The sequence below is a fragment of the Capra hircus genome, chromosome 5, assembly GCF_001704415.2.
Source record: "Capra hircus breed San Clemente chromosome 5, ASM170441v1, whole genome shotgun sequence".
Lineage (NCBI taxonomy): Eukaryota > Metazoa > Chordata > Mammalia > Artiodactyla > Bovidae > Capra > Capra hircus.
Genome location: NC_030812.1, coordinates 73059318 through 73079799, shown reverse-complemented (window position 1 = coordinate 73079799; position 20482 = coordinate 73059318). Strand labels below are relative to the sequence as shown.

Sequence of the window (20482 nt, the reverse complement as noted above, 5' to 3'; positions counted from 1 at the left end):
TTGGAGCCCAGGCCACGGAGCTGTCTGTCGCCACTTGCTGTGCTTCCCAATGTGGGGAGAGATGGGCACAGGTCTGTGCCGCCATCCAGGACATGAGTCCCTTCTGGCAGGGCCTGTTTTGGAGGCTTCTAGTTCCTCGCTTGGCCCTGAGTTTGGTGGTTTTAGCTGCTGCTCCTGGTTCTCACAAATGCCCTGAAGTTTACAGAGCTGCCCTCATACCAACTGGCACACAGCCTCCAACTGCCTTGTTCCTGGGGCTCAGACCTAAGAGAACAGGGGAGTCTTGAGTCTGCAGAGGTCCATACTTAGAATCCACCAGTTATCTCAGGACGTTGTGCTGCTGACACAGGATATGTAACAACTGGTGACACTCAGATGCCTGTGGAGCTGGTCTGGACCCAGCCTCTGCGACAAGGACACTTGGTGAGGAGCACCTTGTACCGTCCCAGTGAGGCTCTCAAGCCACCTGTGATGTTGCCCGACACCCTGCACACAGCCCACACTGCTCGGCCACCCCTGCCTTGCCCCTCTGCTTCAGAAGGACATTGAAGCCAGTCTTGACTTTACAGTACCTTTCTCAAAAGAAACCTTTGGGACTTCGCTGGTGGTCCAGTGGTAAAGGAGCTGCCTGCCAATGCAGGGGACACGGGTTTGATCCCTGGTCCGAGAAGATCCGACATGCTGCGGAGCAACTAAGGCCGTGCACCGCAACTACTGAGCCCGCTCCCTAGAGCCCGTGCTCTGCAGAAACGGAAGCCACTGCAATGAGAAGCCCATGTACTCAATGAAGAGGAGCGCACTCGCTGCAGCTAGAGAAAGCGGCCCCTGCCCGCACAGCCGTGAAGACCAGGGCAGTCAGATAAACACACAGGGACGCTGTGTCCCTAGTTACCTAAGGTAATGCCTCCTGAGCCCCACTATCTACTCCCACCTTTGTAAGAAATGCACGTGGGCACAGACCCAGCAGGTAAGGTCCCTACAGGGCCAAGGTTCTGTATTTCTCTGCGGCTTTTACCCGTTACCTGTCCCATGCTAACCCCCACCTGCCCCCTCCTGCGACCCCTCAGCCCCTCTCTCCCTGCACCAGGAGGAGGCTGCCCACAGAGCAGCGGCCAAGCCAGGCTCCAGGCCCCTTCCCTGGCCTTGCCTTGCTCCAGGGCTCTGTGGTGGCTGGGGTGCCCCAGGGTTAGCAGCTGGCTCTCCTCCTCTGGATCGAAGCTCTGGAGCTCAAGAGCAACCTGTACCGCATGGGCCAGAGCAAGGTCTTCTTCCAGGCTGGCGTGCTGGCCCACCTGGAGGAGGAGTGGGACCTGAACATCGCAGACGTCATCATTGGCTTCCAGGCCTGCTGCTGGGGCTGCCTGGCCAGGAGGTGAGTCCCGGGACACCCACCCCACCCAGCCTGATCCTCGCTCAGGGTCACTAGCTATCCTGTGGTGGAGGCCACTGAGGAAGTGGGGCCTGGGCACCCTCAGGTTGGCAATTTCCCCCCAGAGAGCCCCACATGGCTTTCCCTGCCCCTGAATGTCTGCCTGAGGTTTAAAGTAAGCAGGCGGGAGGGATGACTGTGCTTGGATTTTCCCTCCAGGAAAGCTCCTGCCTCCCGCTGTTCTTCCCTGTGTCCCTTCTATAGGGGTGACACCCAGAGCCGGCTGTCCCCAGAGGACCCCAAGCTCTGGAAAGGAGGCATCCTCGAGTCCCGGCAGCTCCAGTAAGTTCAGGAGCGGACTTGTGCAGGTCAGTGGGCAGGGCAGCAGCCTGTTTGCCCCTTGACTCCTCTGTGTCTGGGCTAGGAGGCGTCTGTCCTGGCCTGAGCTCCGAGCACTGGGGACAGAATGTCAAATGGATGTTTGCAGCATGTGAGCTGCTGACACTCTCCCACCAAACACAAGTCCCTGATCCTGGAAGAACACCCCCACCTCTCCCCTCCTCTCAGCTCCCTTACCTGCAAAACGCAACATATACATAACAGTTGGTTTTAAGACCAAACTATGGTTCAGTATCCTCATGGAATAATCTCCTGTCCCTCCCTCCAACCTGGGGGGAGGGGACCATAATGGCCCAGGGACGTGTCCTGGGGTGAAGCCGCCCTGAGGGAAGGGCAGGTGGGCCTCCGTGGGGCATCCAGGTCCACTGCAGTCACTTCTGCTTGAGGCAAACCGAGAAGTTCACCAGCAGTCCAGCTGCAGGCCTCTCAGACTGTGGGAACTTGACCTGCATTTCTTTCTGTGAAACGGAGCCAGCACTCCTAGAGCTGATGTGAGGTTCAGCAGGAAAGGCGTGGACAGTGCGAGCACAGCGCCTGGAAAAGGTCAGTTTTCTGTTGACACAGAGGCTCTTTGCCTAGGAACCATATGGAGGCAGGGCCAGCTCTCTGTTGCAGACTTTCTGAGTCACCAGAACACTGGTTTTCTGATAAAAGCCTTCCATTTGGAGAGAAAAAAATCTGTTGTCAGGTGGAGATAAGCCGAGGTAGAAAAGGGCAGCATGCTCTCAGCCCTTCCCACGAACTTCTGCCTGCACCTATGGCAGTGACCACCAAGGCTGGGCCTCCTCCTGTGGGCCACCGGGACTAAAGGCGCTAGTTCCGTCCCTGCCAGCAGGGCTCAGTCCAGAGGGATCTGATCCTAGGGGTGGAGGCGGGGCTTAGAGTGGCTGAGAGGTGGCCTTAGGCCCCTCTTCCAGTACCATGGGCGCAGAGCAGGAAACGGTGGGCTCTGCAGGCAAGGTCACGGGGGCTTCTCAGAGGAGGCTGCTCAGATTCAGGCTTTGCAGAATGCGTTGCCCCCGGCAGAATGCAGCAGGTGTCCCTGGCAGAAGAACCTGTGTGAGCGAATCCTGGCAGCCACTTGAGTCTGCCCCTCCACCGCAGAGGGTGGCCAGCATGCACTGAGCACCTGGAGTGTTCTGGGCCGGTACCACGAGCTGGTGGCACAAAGGTGGATGAGGCAGGCCGGCTGGTGAGTGTGGGGTTGGTGGGTGAGAAGATGGAAACATGGAGGAGTGATTTGCCAAGGGCCTCACGCTGTGCTGGTGGCAGGTCTTACTTCAGGGAGCCCGAGGCAGGGTGGACTGTGTCAAGAAGGACGTGGAATGTCAGGACTGGACTTGTTTCTCTGGGGTGTCAGCAGGATGGTGGGAATAGCCCAGGGTGGGGCCTGGTGGGCAGGATGTTTGTTTGACTTGAGAACTCAGAAATAAGGGTTTTGACTTTCACTTTTGCTTCCCAGAGTATATCTTGGCCAAGAGGGTATGTGCGTTCTCATTGCAGAGATGCACAGCTGTGTTCTTACTGCAGAGACGCACAGCTGGCGGCTGCATCTGCACAGATGTGAACAACTGGATCTTGTTCACACTTGGACAGAGGAAGGTTCCTGAGTAAGCAGGTGGATAAGACCCCGCCCATGCCCTCTTCCCATCCTCAAGAGGACTGTCTGAGGAAAGGATGATTGTCATTGACTGACAGAAGAAGGAAATGGAACCTCAGACAGGTGAGGTCAGCAGGTTAAGCAGGGGCAGAGCCTGGATGTGAAGGCAGGTGTGTCTGAGGGCTTCCTCCCAGCCACGGGCCCCTAAACAGAGCAGAGGAAGGGCGGCACCTGCTCAGGTGGGCTCAGCTCAGGATGTGGACTCCTGAGACATGAGCAGCGACCCCAGAAGGAAGGTGTATGTTCCAGGTACTCAGCCATTTAGGAAATTAAAGGAAGCAGATGGGGTGGAGGAGGACAAGGAGTCAGAGCCTCTCCTATGACCTGGCCACCTTGAAGCTGTCCTGAGGGTGCTAGGCTCGGGCTGATGGGGGAAAGGGAATTTTTTTCAGATACAGGGAATCAAGGTTTGTTGAAAACCCTGCCTCTGAGTGCTAGACTCAGTGCCAGGCCTGGGGGACACTTGGCCTGGAGACAGACCGGACACCAAGCGGGGAGTTGAAGGGCGTTGGCTTCCTGTGTTTGCCAGGCCCTCTGCTCAGGATGTGGGTGATGGGAGGTTCTATGTGGGGAAGGTGGTGCTGCTGGAAGAAGTGAGAAGGGCTCACTGCACAAGGTCCACATACATCCCAGTGTTGCAATGTGAAGATAAAAAGCCAAACTCTACAGACATCAGTATAATAGGCTTTTCTAAATCCAGCTTGAACATCTGGGAGTTCATGGTTCACATACTATTGAAGCCTGGCTTGGAAAATTTTGAACATCACTTTGTTAGCATGTGAGATGAGTGCAATTGTGCGGTAGTTTGAGCATTCTTTGGCATTGCCTGTCTTTCTGACTGGAAGGAAAACTGACCTTTTCCAGTCCTGTGGCCACTGCTGAGTTTCTTTCAGTCCCTTCAGTTTTTTCTCTCTGGTTTACGTTGGATCCTTCAGAATGATTGATTGATTAGGATCTTTCATTTCTTCTCCGTTCTCTTCCTCTTTCTCCCCTTCTTCCCTCCCTCCCTTTCTAATTTTAACAGGGGGAACAGGGGTTTTGCTGTGTCATCGAGAAGCTGCTTGTTTCATGTCCCCATAAGGGGTCCCGCCCCTCATATTTTGGCCAGACTGTGCCCAGGAGGGCGGAGGGTGCCCAGAGGCCCTGGACAGGAGGAGCAGCAGAGAAGAGACAGGGCCCCTGATGTTGCGGGAATGGTTCTCAGACCTGGAGAAACTGAGAAAAAGGGACCATGATCAGGAAAGTGCGGCCTCAAGAGGAGCTGGGGAGCAACGGGGGGAAGGTAGCAGAGGGAGGCTTGGAGCTGGGCCTCCAGGGACAAGTAACCCGTCACATGGTGAGGCCAGTGGGGAAGCACATGCATGGGGAGGGCAGCCTGTGCCAGGGAGCTGTCAGTCTCCTGCAGCAGGCCCTGTGGAGACAGAGAGGGTGAGGAACACGGGAGCTCGGGCAGTCGGGAGAGTCCAGGTGCTCGGCCAGGGACTTTCCTAACGCCCCTTTCCCTTCCCAGGGAGGGTGACTGCAGGCACATGAGGGACATGGTTGGGAGAAAATGTCTGCCCACGAGGAGGGGAGGGATGCATGCCTGGCCATGCAGCTGGGCAGGGACAGGCTTCTCCAGGGTCCTCCCCTCTCCCACCAAAAGCCTTTCCAGAAAGGGACTAATCAGAGGCTAACAGAGGAGGAAGCCCTGGTGAGGAATTCAGCAGAGGAAGCACCATCAGCATCCACACCCAGCTGAGGTGTGGGTCAGGGCCAGGCCAAGAATGGGAGGGAAGGACTGCAGGATGAGTCCAATGCTCAACGCATTTACAATTGTTTGTCATCACCCAGGAGCCGGCCCTTCTGCCTGAGCCCTCCTCTTCTTTCTGACTAGGCTCTATTCTCATGTTTCATGATTTCAATAGGCTGACCTGGCTCCTGGGGTCCTGCAGCTTTGGGGCAGAGAAGGGGCAGGGGGCCCGCCAGCTCTCCTCTTCCATCTACCTGGAGGAGGGCCTGCCTTTGTGACTTCTCTCCCATCCACGTGACGGTGCCTCCAGCCTTCGCCACCAGGCACACTCCCTAAAAACAAGCTGATGGTTACTCTTCCTGAGGGAGAGCTGGGAACATCGCAGAGGAAGGTGCAGGAAGAAACATTCTAGGCTGGGAGCCTAGGTGAGGGGATGCGGGGGAAGCTCTAAGGCAATGGGGCTGCTCTAGATGGGGTGCTGCGGGGAATGGCAGGCAGCACTACCACTGGGCTCTCAGTAACTCATCTATGGAGAGGGGCGAGCAGAGCGAGGATGAAGCTGTGATTGGTAAAGAAGGGGCAGGCCTGCTTTTCAGCCAGGGGAGGGGTGTGGTGTTGGTGGGGGCGCAGTGACGGGTGTTTGCTGTCTCCTTCGCTCCTGCTCTCCGGGTGACCCTGTGTGAGGCTGGAGGTCTATGAGAGCCTTTACATCCAACGGGAGAAGAGCAGCGCCCTGTTGTGACACCAGGCCAGCCCCCGGATGTCAGGGGCTCTTTCTTTCTCAATCCTCTATAAACATTCATGTAAATAAACAGAAAGGAATATACCCAGAGACTTCAAGACTCCTCTTATTATTAATTCAATTCACAACAAAACGCTTCCCATTACATTTACTCTTCTTTGCACCATAGAAACAAAAGAAAGACACCAGCTTATTGTGTCCCACTCTCTGCAGCCTCACGGTCCCAGCTCCTCAGTCCATGGGCTTTCCCAGGCAAGAATACTGCAGTGGGCAACCATTTCTTTCTCCAGGGATCCTCCCTGCCCAGGCATTGATCCCACATCTCTTTATCTGGCGTCTCCTGCATAACCACTAGCACTCTTTTTAACCTTTATGTCTCTCTTTCTGGCCACACTTTTCTAAAGTCCTCTCCTTTGAATATTATTATGAACTCATGGCCTTTCACAGACTCTGCCTGTCTCAATGAAATATTCATAGCAATCATTATCTTTTATTGTTATGATTATATGTGGGTGCCCCTTTATGACCGCTGCTCTGATCACCTTCAAGAGCATCCTTGCCTTTGCAGGAGCAGAGTTGCAGTCTCTGGAATTCACCTCCCCTGCAAGGGGTCTTCCTTCCTCTGAGTGGACGGAAGCCCATGGGTGCCCATGTGGGTGGGCAAGATGCTGCTGGACCGTATCTGTTTAAGGTCACAGTTCACGCTCATCATTCTGGTTTCACCCTGTTTTCACGCCTGCTTTTCTACAGAACTAGGCTTCATCTACACAAACATGTTCCTACACTGACAGTTGTCCCAGCACAAGTCACACATTTCTTGGCATTTAATTCAGCCGCTTCCATCTTTTTTAAGGTGGTGGCCCCAGAAACCACCCCATTCTTGTGGGCTACTGACTGCTGTAAAGTGACTTCTGTTGTCTTAGAGTTAAAACAATCCAGTTATAAGTGCATTTGGTTAAAACAAGTCAGTTTGTACAGAGGGTTCTGCTCGTTCCGTCCCAAGGAAAAGCTTCTTCTTTAGATAGTTTTTCAATGTCTTTAAATTATATCACCACATTGGGAGGTGGAATGGTGTGAGAATGTGTGCGCAGGAGACAGGAACCTGGACTTGGAGTCTGGCTCTAGCACTAGCTGTGTGCTTTGAGTAAATTGCTTCACCTCTCTGAGCTTCAGTTTCCTTTCTTATAGGATCATTGTGAGAACTAAAAGGAAGTGAATTCATACCAAGCAATTGGGAAGATGCCTGGTGCAAAGTGGGAAGTCATCAACCACAATAGCTAATAAGCAGTAGGTATTGCATTTAGCTTTTTCTTGACTTAAATTTGATAGTATTGATTCGCTTATTAGGAAAAATAAAGATTTTGTTTATTTACATACTTTCTATTATACCTTTCCACTTCTTCTCCTTTTATCATTATTCCACTAATTGTATATCCTCTGTTAGGAAACTTTGTACTTATAAGCACTTTATTTACATCTTCGTTTCTTATGCTCTTGACTGGACCTACTATTTCTTGACGCCCAGCTTTGAAAGCTGGGATATTAGTCCTCATCCTCCCTTCAGTGCTCGGCTCTGAAGCTCCAGAAGTGTGTTCTGATTTTTAAATTAACAAGTACTTTTTCTTCACATATTTAAATATTCTGTTTCCCTTTAAAAATAAAGGTTATTTTATAATGAGTATAACTCTTGAAAGTCCCTTGGACTGGAAGGAGACCCAACCCATCCATTCTGAAGGAGATCAACCCTGGGATTTCTTTGGAAGGAATGATGCTAAAGCTGAAACTCCAGTACTTTGGCCACCTCATGCAAAGGGTTGACCCATTGGAAAAGACTCTGATGGGATTGGGGGCAGGAGGAGAAGGGGACGACCGAGGATGAGATGGCTGGATGGCATCACGGACTCGATGGACGTGAGTCTGAGTGAACTCCGGGAGATGATGATGGACAGGGAGGCCTGGCGTGCTGCGATTCATGGGGTCGCAAAGAGTTGGACACGAGTGAGCGACTGAACTGAACTGAACTGATAAATGAAATAAAGCTAAGATTTTTGAATCACTATATTATACATCTGGGAGTTATATCATATTATATATATTAAGATTACCTCAGTTTTAAAACAGTCTCCAAAGGAATTGGACATAGATATATTTACTTTAGATTTTTTTAAAAACTCAAACAAAAGAGTTACATTTTTTTGTGATATTTTAATCCTTTTTTTAAGAGCTAACTTGTACCATATAGCTGCACATGCTTCTCAGCAATTCACTTCAGTTCAGTTCAGTCACTCAGTCATGGCCGACTCTTTGAGACCTCATGAACTGCAGCAGGCCAGGACTCCCTGTCCATCACCAACTCCCAGAGCCTACCCAAACTCATGTCCATTGCATCTGTGACGCCATCCAACCATCTCATCCCCTGTCGTCACCTTCTCCTCCTGAGCTTTAGTTTTTCCTAATGTTTCTAATTGGCTTCATTTTCACCCCTTGCACTGTTTATCTTCAGCATTTCCTCCATTTCTTTCCAAAGGTGCCTCATGTGATACCGACTCCCCTGTCCCACAGACTCTGGACTTCTTATCCCATTCTGGACAGGTTTCTCTCTAGGTCTGCTGCGCGCCCAGCTGGGATCCTTGGATTCCCTTCCCACGGGGTTGATGTTCCTGTTCCTGGATCCCACGTCTATCTCTCTCATGGGTATCCTTTACCTTCCTCCATAATTAAACAAACAGGTAATCTATGTTTTTGCCTGCATCTCAATTTCAAGTAAATTTCTAAAAGCCTGGTGAAGAGTGAAGGCTGCTGTGAGTATGGATGGGATGTGGGGGGTGGTGGGCTTGTCCCCTGCTCTCCTCTCGGCCTCCCTCTCATCTTGCTCCCTCTCCAGGGCTCTGCCCAGCAGACCGTTCTTCTCTCCTGTGAACACCCTCCCTGTTTCTCTCCCTCTGCTGTGCTCCTCTTCACTCAGCTATCACTTCTCCATCCAGTGAGTCTTCAAATATTCGTGAAAGACTCCAGTCTCCTATTGCTCCCATGCTTGCTTTTATTAGCAGCAGAGGGAGGAGAGGCAGGCTACGGATTCTTGAGCCAGTGAGTGGGGTGCAACCAGTGTACCAAGGGCAAGACTTCTGCTCTTAGGTAAGTCAGGTAACACCTATGTGTCAGCTTCCTTATTTGTAAATGAGGATACAGTGGTACAGACCTCAGAAGCTAATGGAATAACATATGAGGGACCATTGGTAGAGTTTCAGAGCCGATACCAATGCAGAGCAAGGATCACAAGCACCAGTTGCTCTTCTCAGTGAAAGTGAAAGTTACTCAGTCATGTCTAACTCTTTGTGATCCCTTGGATGACACAGTCCATGGAATTCTCCAGGCCTGAATACTGCAGTGGGTAGCCGTTCCCCTCTGCAAGGGATCTTCCCAACCCAGGGATCGAACCCATGTCTCCTGAATGGCAGGTGGATTCTTTATCAACTGAGCCACAAGGGAAGCCCACGTGAAGCTGTTTCCACTCGACTCTGAACCAGGGACTTTTTGCATGTTAGGTGAACCTGATAACCACTACATTACAGAAATCAGCACTCTTATCAGCAGATGGTGTTATACCCATATATACCCTTACCATCACTTCAGTCAGGTCTCAGGAGGAGGAGTTGACAGATGCTCTTTTGCTTTCTTAAAAATAGTAGCTCAACATCATCAACACTTGCTTTCCTTCCTCATCTCCCATGGCAAGATAATCACATTCAGAACCAAAATAAATGATTTAATCATATAGATCTGGTTTTTTTTTAAAGAAAGACCACCAAGAATGGGTATATCTGAAAGGATGGACACCCTCATATATTATAAGTGTTAACATAAATTGCTACAATTTGTTTGAATAGCGTGGTGTCTCTAGGTATGGAAATTTTTGAGGTGTTGATGCCATCTGATCTTAATTCTACTTCTAGATATAGCTTAAAGATACAGTCTCAGATGTAGGTGAAGCTTTATAGAAGGAGAATATTTTTTCCACTATTATTTACACAAACAATTAGAAACAACCTAAACTACAGGAGTTGGTGATGGACAGGGAGGCTGCAATTCATGGGGTCGCAGAGTCGGACACGACTGACCGCCTGAATGGCCTGGAAAGTACAACATCAGGGGAGGACAGCAGAGAGGACTGGGCGCCATCCAGGAACCCAGCTGCCCAGGGCAGGGCTGCAGGGAGGGGGCTCGTGGGAGAAAGGCTCCTGCAGAAGCAAGGAGGGTGTGGGCTGTGGGAGCTGCAGCACCAGAAACTTTATCAAGGCAGAGACTCAGGCACAGGGAGCAAGACCTCATTTTGGAATAAAAAGAATCATTTACCAATAAACATATATCCCCAGGTAAGTATTTTTGTATATTGTTGAGAGTACAGCATAGTTATCATTAACCTGCTATTTGAATCAGGAAGACTTGGGTTCAAATCCAGACACTGGCACCAGCATGAAGTCTTGGGTTGACCCATCTTTACGTGAGTTTCAGGAGCCTGCACGTCACAGACACTGAATCAACATGAGTTATTACCAGTTAGTGACCCAGGTGTCCAGCCTCACACACTTTCCAGAGCATTCCTTTCCATGTTCCTTTCTATGAGTTCTTCTGTCTCTGGTTTTATTGCTCCTATAACTTCACAGATGGCTGTCTCCTGTCTGATTGCCTTCTCCCCGTGCCCCAACAGGAGAGCAGGACTCTGACTCAGCTTGGAAGGAGGTGCAGGAGGTGAGTGACTTTCCTTAACTAACAGCCAGCAGAGCCCAGGGAACAGAGAAACACAGAGGTTATCCCAGGGGAACCCACCAGAGGCCTCCCACCTTGATGCTCCCTGCAGCCGCTGCTCACTCGTGATCTAGCCCACAGCCTGTTTTCTCTTCCCCAAGGGTGAAGCCACACCTCCTTCCAGCCTGACTTGGACGGGAGGGCTGAAGAGACATCTCTGAGACCTGGTGCTGCCATCATGAATTCCATAGACCTCGTTTACTGCTCAGGTAGTCAGCTATCTCTTGTCTGGCTGGTTTCCACTTGTGATCCAGAATTGAGGGTGGTGCTTCCAGGCTGAGACAACCCACAAAGGAATCAAAAACCAAGAAGGGGGTGGCTAAGCATTCTGGAGCCCTCCAGAGAGGCCAGGGGAGCCCCCCCACATTTGGGGTTCTATCCGGACAGCCTCAACCCAACCCTCTCCTCAGGGCACCACAGCACGGTGTCTACTTCCTCCTCCACCACCGTCCAGCAAGGGACTCCGAGACCAAGACAGCCCACGGTGAGGGGGACAGCTGATGGGGATCCCCAAGGTCAGGCAGGAGAGGGAGAGGAGGTCCCCCAACATCCCTGGAGCTTCTCCTGCCCTCTCCCTTGCCCCAAGCCTCCTTCTGCTCCCAGCCCCTGGGGTGTCACCACAGAGGCTGTTTCCTTCAGTTCTTGCCCTGCCACCCTCCCCACCTCAGCCACTCTGCAAGGGTTAGAGGACCCTGAACTGAACTCAGGTCAGGACTGTGCCACCTCAGTTCTCAGGGAGGAGTGGTCAGAGCTTCAACATATGAATTGGGGCAGAGGGGACACATATTTCTCCGCCCATAATACCAGGGACCTTTGGTCAGAAAGATAGACCTTAAACACATTTTCAGTTCAGTTCAGTTCAGTTCAGTCGCTCAGTCGTGTCCAACTCTTTGCAACCCATGGATTGCAGCACTCCAGGCCTCCCTGTCCATCACAAACTCACAGAATTTACTCAAACTCATGTCCATTGAGTTAGTGATGCCATCCAACCATCTCATCCTCTGTCGTCCCCTTCTCCATCTGCCTTCAATCTTTCCCAGCATCAGTGTCTTTTCGAATGAATCAGCTCTTTGCATCAGGTGGCCAAAGTACTGGAGTTTCAGCCTCAGCATCAGACCTTCCAGTGAATATTCAGGACTGATTTCCTTTAGGATGGACTGGTTGGATCTCCTTGCTGTCCAAGGGACTCTCAAGAGTCTGCTCCAACACCACAGTTCAAAAGCATCAATTTTTAGGCACTCAGCTTTCTTTATAGTGGAACTCTCACATCCATACATGACTACTGGAAAAACCATAGCTTTGACTAGACAGACCTTTGTTGGCAAAGTAATGTCTCTGCCCTTTAATATGCTGTCTAGTTTGGTCATAACTTTTATTCCAAGGAGCAAACTACTCAACGCCATTTCCATTCCACCACAATTTCTTCTAATTTTATTCTTTTCTTTTTCCATCTAGAAAGTGAAACTGTTTTTCAAGTTGTTGTTGAGCACTCCCAGGTCACACAACAGAAACTGAAGGTCCTACTCCAAAACTGGGAGAGATTTGTGGCTAAGGCCAATTTAACCAGGTAACATGCATGGCTGCACCAGGATGCCACTCAGATCCCTCTGCCCCAGGCCAGGTTCCTCCTGGCAGGCACACCTCCTCCAGGCAGCATCCTATAGTTGGAGTCAAGGATGTTCCGTCTCAAGATCCCAATAGCAGTTTTTCCTTCATGTCATTTGCTGCCAGTGAACGGCCTCGGGTTGAGAAGAGATGAAACCTGCTACAGCGTCAGGTTATGTGACCTTGGACATGTTACTGAACTACTCCCTGCCTTAGTTTCTTCATCTGTTCAGTTTTTTGTGAGGACACTGAGATCATGCATGCAAAGTGCTTTGCATGATGGCTGACACAGAGTAGGTGCTCAATTAATTAACTTTGAAAAAACTTCTTGGGAAGAGATAGGGGGCAAAGATCTTTTTCCTAGAGAGGAGGACAAATAGGATTCACTTTGGAACAAGTCAGTAAATCCTGCCAACATCCTTTTGTGTTGCTGGGGATTCTAACTAGAGCCCTTTCCTTCCCCATCTTAGGAACTGCACCAACCCTGCAGGATCCAACTGGTCCATATGGCAGAGATGCTGGGGAGGAACTGGGTGGAGCTGGTGGGGTCCTGGCTGTAGCCCTGCCTGGCTCTGGGGCTCTGGGCTTATGTTTTGGGGCCCAGGTCTGTTCTGTGTTCAGTGGGAATAGCAATTCAATCTGATGGTCTATGGTGATGGCCTCCGAGTGAACTGCAGGTCAGAGGTGGGGGAGCAAATGCAATCATCTCATCCAAAGGCCCAGGGAGGCCTGGACCAGGGTCAGACCCAGGGGTCAGGGTGGAGCAGAGGGTCCAGGTTGGAGGACGAGCAGGCAGGCTTGGGCAGCAGGACCAGGACTAGAGTGTGGAGAGTGGGCCCCGAGGACACAGACCTGAAGGGGCTGTGATGCTAACAGAGGTTCCGGGAGTGGGAGGCGGGACATTTCTTTCTTCCCTGATGGGATCCCCTTATGCTGGGCTAGAGGGCCCTGGGTGACCGTGTCCTCCACACCCTGCCTGGGACCTGGGTTCTCACTCCACCTGGGACCCTCTTCTAGTCTACATTGAGCCGTCCTGACAGTGGGAAAGAAGTGTGGCTCAGTGAGCCCCCCAGGGTCACAGTGAGTGGCTGCGATTGGTGTCATTTGAGGGATTCTGAGGAGCCTCACGCATCCCCACTGAAGACGGGAACACTTCCTCCACCAGCTGTGCAAGTGCCGGTCTCTTCAGCATTAAGAATTCAGATGGGTGACTCCTCAAGTCTCTTGAGTCTTGGAGAGGGTGTATGAAGTTGCACATGGCCTTGGGGAGCAGGCATGTTTTCCAGCTAACATGTAACATCTGAGAGGTCAGGGATGCTGGGAGATGGGTCAGGAGTCAATGAGGTGAACCAGAGGGTCCAAGGGAACCAGGGCTCACAGCACATCTCCTGGTTCCCTGTCAGTTGGGGAAGTGGATGGATCCAGTGAGTTTCCAATGGAACGATGAACAGCACAAGCCTTGGAAGAGAGCAGATGCCAGGCAAACTGATCTTTAAGGTGCCTTCTACCTCTGACTTTTGGTGTGTTGTTTTTTTTTTTTAAGTATGCAGAGTTAGCCAACCTGCAAAATCTGAGGACACTGTCCCCAGGACTGTCCTTACATTTAATATCAGTAGCAATTTTGGGGGTTCCCAAAATCACCATCAGGTTTGAGAATTCCCTAGAAGGATTCTCAGAGCTCACTGTAGATATTGTCATCCCAGTTATGGTTTATTACAGGAAAGGATGAAGTTTCAGCCACGGGTATAGTCTAGGCGGGTTTCACACACAAAGCTTCCGTGTCCCCAGGATGCTTTCCAGCCTTGGATTCAGTTTGTGGCAAGACACGCAGAGCACTGTATGCCAGAGAATCTCACCCACTTAAAAACAATTATCCTAACTTGTGGTCTCCAGCTCCTCCCGGTGGTCATACTAATGCCCTAGAGTCCAGCTCCTCCAGAGGTCAGAACTGATACCACGTGACCCAGAGGCCCCATCGCGAATGTCACCTTTTCTGTTTGTCCAGTGAACAAAGGCCAGAGCAGATGAGGACACTCCTATCAGCCAGAACATTCTAGGGGCTTAGAGACCACTTCCCAGAATCAAGGGCTAAGAGCAGATTGACTCCTCACTACACACGGAGGTCCACAAATTAAGGGTTTTCTGCTCCAATCAAACTTCTCTTTGTTTCTCTGTGGAGTGCCCACCCTACCAACTCTTGGCAAGTGATGGTTTTGACCTGCCCCCGAGTGTCTTTACCAAATGCCTACCTTAATTGTATCCTAATATGACTTTTGCATATCTTTCCCACCATTGAATAAGTATGTGGAGCATTTACAATGTCCAAATATGTGCTTAATATAAAAAGAAACACTTATAAACCTTTAAAAAACAATTTCTGTAATTTATGCAGAATAGATCCTGTCCAGCCTATTTTTACAGACAAACAAATTGTCTTAATTACTTGACCCTCTTTATTACAGGGAGGAGGCAAACGCACTGCATGAATATCTGAATAGGCTGAAAACAAAGTTGAGTGGACAGGACCCAGACACACTCAAAGAAGACCAGCTGGACAGAGAGAAGTTTTTGGAGGAGTTTCCTGTGATAAAACAGGACCTGGAGAAAGACATAGAAAAGATCCGCGCTTTTGCAGACAAAGTTGACAAGGTGCACAAGGACTGCACGATCTCCAAGGTGGTGGCCCACTCCACTGGCGCTGTGTCTGGCATCCTCAGCATCGTTGGCCTGGCTCTGGCACCTCTGACAATGGGGGCCACTCTGCCTCTCTTGGCCACTGGGTTAGGGCTGGGCATAGTGTCTACTGTGACCAATGTGTCCACCAGCATCGTGGAACAAGTAAACGTGTCATCAGCAGAAACCAAAACCACTCAACTGCTATTCCCTGACACGAAGAAATGGAAGGTAGTCAAGGATGTACTCAAGAAGAGGACACCTCAAATTATTTTTGCAACGAAGTCATTCATCAGTGCCCTAGAATACATTCAGAAGCAAGTCCAATTTATCAAGGTGATTAAGGCCAGCCCTGCCTTAGCAGCCAAAGTCAAGTTCTTCATAACCAAAGGGAAAACCTTCATCCATGTCAGCGGTCAGACGCGGAAAACTTTTGGAGGCGTGGCTTTAGCAATGGCAAAAGAAGTCCATATCACTGGCCTAGTTCTGTCATGTATCGGCCTTGTGATAGATGTGGGCTTCCTGGTGAAAGAGTCAACACATTTACATGATGGAGCGAAGGCAGAGTCAGCTGAAAAGCTGAGGCAGTAGGCCCACGTGTTGGAAAGTATATTGGAGTTACTCACTGAGATCCATGAGAATCTGCAGGAGGGCTCAGTTCCCCCACCCCCAGAGGAGTGCAGTGCCAGAAGCCAGCGTGAGGAACTCTGCCCATGGCAAAGGTCATGAGGAAGGAGGCGTCGGCATACGCAAAGGCAAGACTGAGCCTCAGGAAACCCCCTGTTCCCGAGCATCTACCCCCAAAACCAGAGTCTTATTTATGCTCTCACCTACACCTCTGACTTTACAGGGGGCTCTCCCCCATCACCATATCTCTAGGAAAAGGAGTTAACTTGCAGCTCCAGTTAATAAAAATTCCTGGGTGTGACAAGAGTGTTTCAACTTACAAACTCCTCTGAAGGTTCTCTAGCCCACCTGAGCAGGTTCGTCCGGCCTCATGTGATTGTTTACAGCCTCCCAACCGTGAGAGGCACGAGATGCTTTAAACTTTCTATATACAGACTCTTTTGAAAAGTTAGGAAATTATTAGTATAGTATAGTGGGTTGATTAGGAATTATATTGGTGAAGGGTTTTTCGTTTATTTTGCCAAAAATTACTGCTAATTCCCTCCCCTGGGTGTGACAAGGTTGTCTCATGTCAAACCTCTCTGCTGGCAAAGTAGCTTATGCGACAGGATTATCCATACTCCTGCCAAACACACGATTGTTTACTACCTCACAACCATAAACAGCATAGAGTTTGGAGTATTTTGAAAGTCTTAATTAGCATAGGGCTTTTCTCATTGTTGAGTCAATGATTGCCGCCAGGCCTCCATAGCCTTAGGCACCTGGGAATATATTAATCAATGTATTTGGAATATAGAAAAGGAAATATAATAGTTTTGATGTTAGCAATAGTAGATTTTTTGAGTTAATGAATTTTCTCTTTTGTTATAGACCACTGTTCAGTTCAGTTCAGTTCAGTTCAGTCGCTCAGTCGTGTCCAACTCTTTGCGACCCCATGAATCGCAGCACGCCAGGCCTCCCTCTCCATCACCATCTCCCAGAGTTCACCCAGACTCATGTCCATCGAGTCCTAGGTGTCATCCAGCCATCTCATCCTCGGGCGTCCCCTTCTCCTCCTGCCCCCAATCCCTCCCAGCATCAGAGTCTTTTCCAATGAGTCAACTCTTCACATGAGGTGGCCAAAGTACTGGAGTTTCAGCTTCAGCATCAGTCCTTCCAAAGAAATCCCAGGGTTGATCTCCTTCAGAATGGACTGGTTGGATCTCCTTGTAGTCCAAGGGACTCTCAAGAGTCTTCTCCAACACCACAGTTCAAAAGCATCAATTCTTCGGCGCTCAGCCTTCATCACAGTCCAGCTCTCACATCCATACATGACCACAGGAAAAACCATAGCCTTGACTAGACGGACCTTAGTCGGCAAAGTAATGTCTCTGCTTTTGAATATACTATCTAGGTTGGTCATAACTTTTCTTGATAGAGTTCCTGGTGATATAGCTCCCGTAGCCCAGGTCCTCCTTGCTTCTGCAAAAGCTTTTTTTCTCACAGGGGCCTGGAGTCCCACCAGCCCTGCCCTGATTCCTGTATCCCTGCTCTGAGTGGCTGAGTCCCCTGCAGCTGTTCTGTACTCCTTGCTTTCCCCTCCTGAATATTGGACTTGATGCAGTTTTTAATCCTTTATGTAAATAATAGTGCAAAGAATATTCTCCTTCTATAAAACTTCACCTACATCTGAGATTATATTCTTAAGCTATATCTAGAAGTAGAATTAAGATCAGATGGCATCAACACCTAAAATATTTCCATACCTAGAGCCACCATACTATGCAAACAAACTGTAGCAAAATGTTCACACTTATAATATATGAGGGTGTCCATCCTTTCAGATATACCCATTCTCAGTGGTCTTTCTTTAAAAAAAAAAACAGATCTTTATAATTAAATAATTTATTTTGGTTCTGAATGTGATTATCTTGCCATGGGAGATGAGGAGGGAAAGCAAGTGCTGATGATGTTGAGCTACTATTTTTAAGAAAGCAAAACAGCATCTGTCAACTCCTCCTCCCGAGACTTGACAGAAATGATGGTAAAGGTATATATGGGTATAATACCATCTGCTGATAAAAGTGCTGATTTCTGTAGTGTGGTGGTTATCATGTTCACCTAACACGCAAAAGGGCCCTGGTTCAGAGTCGAGTGGAAACAGCTTCACTTGGGATTCCCTTTTGGCTCAGTTGGTAAAGAATCCACCTGCCATTCAGGAGACGTGGGTTCGATCCCTGGGTTGGGAAGATCCCCTGCAGAAGGGAATTGCTACCCACTCCAGTATTCTGGCCTGGTTTTGTCTCTGGTTTTGAATATACTATCTAGGTTGGTCATAATTTTCCATCCAAGGTGTAAGCGTCTTTTAATTTCATGGCTGCAGTCACCATCTGTAGTGATTTTGGAGCCCCCCAAAATAAAGTCTGACACTGTTTCCACTGTTTCCCCATCTATTTCCCATGAAGTGATGCCATGATCTTCATTTTCTGAATGTTGAGCTTGAAGCCAACTTTTTCGCTCTCCTCTTTTACTTTCATCAAGAGGCTTTTTATCTCCTCTTCACTTTCTGCCATAAGGGTGGTGGCATCTGCATATCTGAGGTTATTGATATTTCTCCAGGCAATTTTGATTACAGCTTGTGTTTCTTCCAGTCCAGTGTTTCTCATGATGTACTCTGCATAGAAGTTAAATAAGCAGGGTGACAGTATACAGCCTTGATGTACTCCTTTTCCTATTTGGAACCAGTCTGTTGTTCCATGTCCAGTTCTAACTGGTGCTTTCTGAGCTGCATACAGATTTCTCAAGAGGCAGGTTAGGTGGTCTGGTATTCCCATCTCTTGAAGAATTTTCCACAGTTTATTGTGATCCACACAGTCAAAGGCTTTGGCTTAGTCAATAAAGCAGAAATAGATGTGTTTCTGGAACTCTCTTGCTTTTTCGATGATACAGCGGATGTTGGCAATTTGATCTCTGGTTCCTCTGCCTTTTCTAAAACCAGCCTGAACATCAGGGAGTTCACGGTTCACGTATTGCTGAAGCCTGGCTTGGAGAATTTTGAGCATTACTTTACTAGCATGTGAGATGAGTGCAATTGTGCGGTAGTTTGAGCATTCCTTTGCATTGCCTTTCTTTGGAATTGAAATGAAAACTGACCATTTCCAGTTCTGTGCCCACCGCTGAGTTTTCCAAATTTGCTGGCATATTGAGTGCAGCACTTTCACAGCATCATCTTTAGGATTTGAAGCAGCTCAACTGGAATTCCATTACCTCCACTAGCTTTGTTCGTAGTGATGCTTTCTAAGGCCCACTTGACTTCACATTCCAAGATGTCTGGCTCTAGATTAGTGATCACATCATCATGATTATCTGGGTCGTGAAGATCTTTTTTGTACAGTTCTTCTGTGTATTCTTGTCACCTCTTCTTAATATCTTCTGCTTCTGTTAGGTCCATACAATTTCTGTCCTTTATGGAGCCCATCTTTGCATGAAATGTTCCCTTGGTATCTCTCATTTTCTTGAAGAGATCTCTAGTCTTTCCTATTCTGATGTTTTCCTTGATTTCTTTGCATTGATTGCTGAAGAAGGCTTTCTTATCTCTTATTGCTATTCTTTGGAACTCTGCATTCATATTCTTATATCTTTCCTTTTCTCCTTTGCTTTTTCCTCTCTTCGTAGCTATTTGTAAGGCCTCCCCAGACAGCCATTTTGCTTTTTTGCATTTCTTTTCCATAGGGATGGTCTTGATCCCTATCTCCTGTACAATGTCACGAACCTCAGTCCATAGTTCATCAGGCACTCTATCTCTCAGATCTAGGCCCTTAAATCTATTTCTCACTTCCACTGTATAATCATAAGGGATTTGATTTAGGACATACATGAATGGTCTAGCGAATTTCCTACTTTATTCAATTTGAGTCTGAATTTGGTACTAAGGAGTTCGTGATCTGAGCCACAGTCAGCTCCTGGTCTTGTTAAGGAGCAGCAGCTGTGCTTTGCTGGAGCAGCTGTGAAGAGATACCCCACGCCCAAGGTAAGAGAAACCCAAGTAAGATGGTAGGTGTTGCAAGAGGGCATCAGAAGGCAGACACACTGAAACCATATTCACAGAAAACTAGTCAATCTAATCACACTAGGACCACAGTCTTGTCTAACTCAATGAACAAGCCATGCCTGCAGGGCAACCCATGACAGGCAGGTCATGGTGGAGAGGTCTGACAGATTGCGGTCCACTGGAGAAGGGAATGGCAAGCCACTTCAGTATTCTTGCCTTGAGAACCCCATGAACAGTATGAAAAGGCAAAATGATAGGATACTGAAAGAGGTACTCCCCAGGTCATCAGGTGCCCAATATGCTACTGGAGATCAGTGGAGAAATAACTCTAGAAAGAATGAAGGGATGGGGCCAAAGCAAAAACAATGCCCAGCTGTGGATGTGACTGGTGATAGAAGAAAGATCTGATGCTGTAAAGAGTAATATTGCATAGGAACCTGGAATGTCAGGTCCATGAATCAAGGCAAATTGGAAGTGGTCAAAAGAGATGGCAAGGATGAACGTCGACATTCTGGGAATCAGTGAGCTGAAATGGACTGGAATGGGTGAATTTAACTCAGATGACCATTATATCTACTACTGCGGGCAGGAATCCCTCAGAAGAAATGGAGTAGCCATCATGGTCAACAAAAGAGTCCAAAATGAAGTACTTGGATGCAATCTCATAAATGACAGAATGATCTCTGTTCATCTCCAAGGCAAAACATTCAATATCACAGTTATCCAAGTCTATGCCCCAACCAGTAACACTGAAGAAGCTGAATTTGAATGGTTCTATGAAGACCTACAAGACTTTTTAGAACTAACACCCAAAAAAGATGTCCTTTTCATTATAGGGG

At 48.9% G+C, this 20482-nt stretch overlaps 1 protein-coding gene across 2 annotated transcripts; it reads left to right on the top strand.

The window, feature by feature from the left end:
* On the top strand, positions 2464 to 15713 carry LOC108636023 (apolipoprotein L3-like). 2 transcript variants are annotated; one of them, XM_018048272.1, is made up of 8 exons: positions 2464 to 2960; positions 3272 to 3491; positions 7091 to 7189; positions 8495 to 8631; positions 10611 to 10651; positions 10810 to 10917; positions 12164 to 12275; positions 14776 to 15713. In XM_018048272.1, exons 6-8 carry the CDS (start codon positions 10887 to 10889, stop codon positions 15575 to 15577), a joined length of 945 nt encoding a protein of 314 aa, XP_017903761.1. In that variant the 5' UTR covers positions 2464 to 2960; positions 3272 to 3491; positions 7091 to 7189; positions 8495 to 8631; positions 10611 to 10651; positions 10810 to 10886; the 3' UTR covers positions 15578 to 15713. The 2 variants fall into 2 exon arrangements, with proteins under 2 accessions (XP_017903761.1, XP_017903760.1); XM_018048271.1 differs by lacking the exon at positions 8495 to 8631.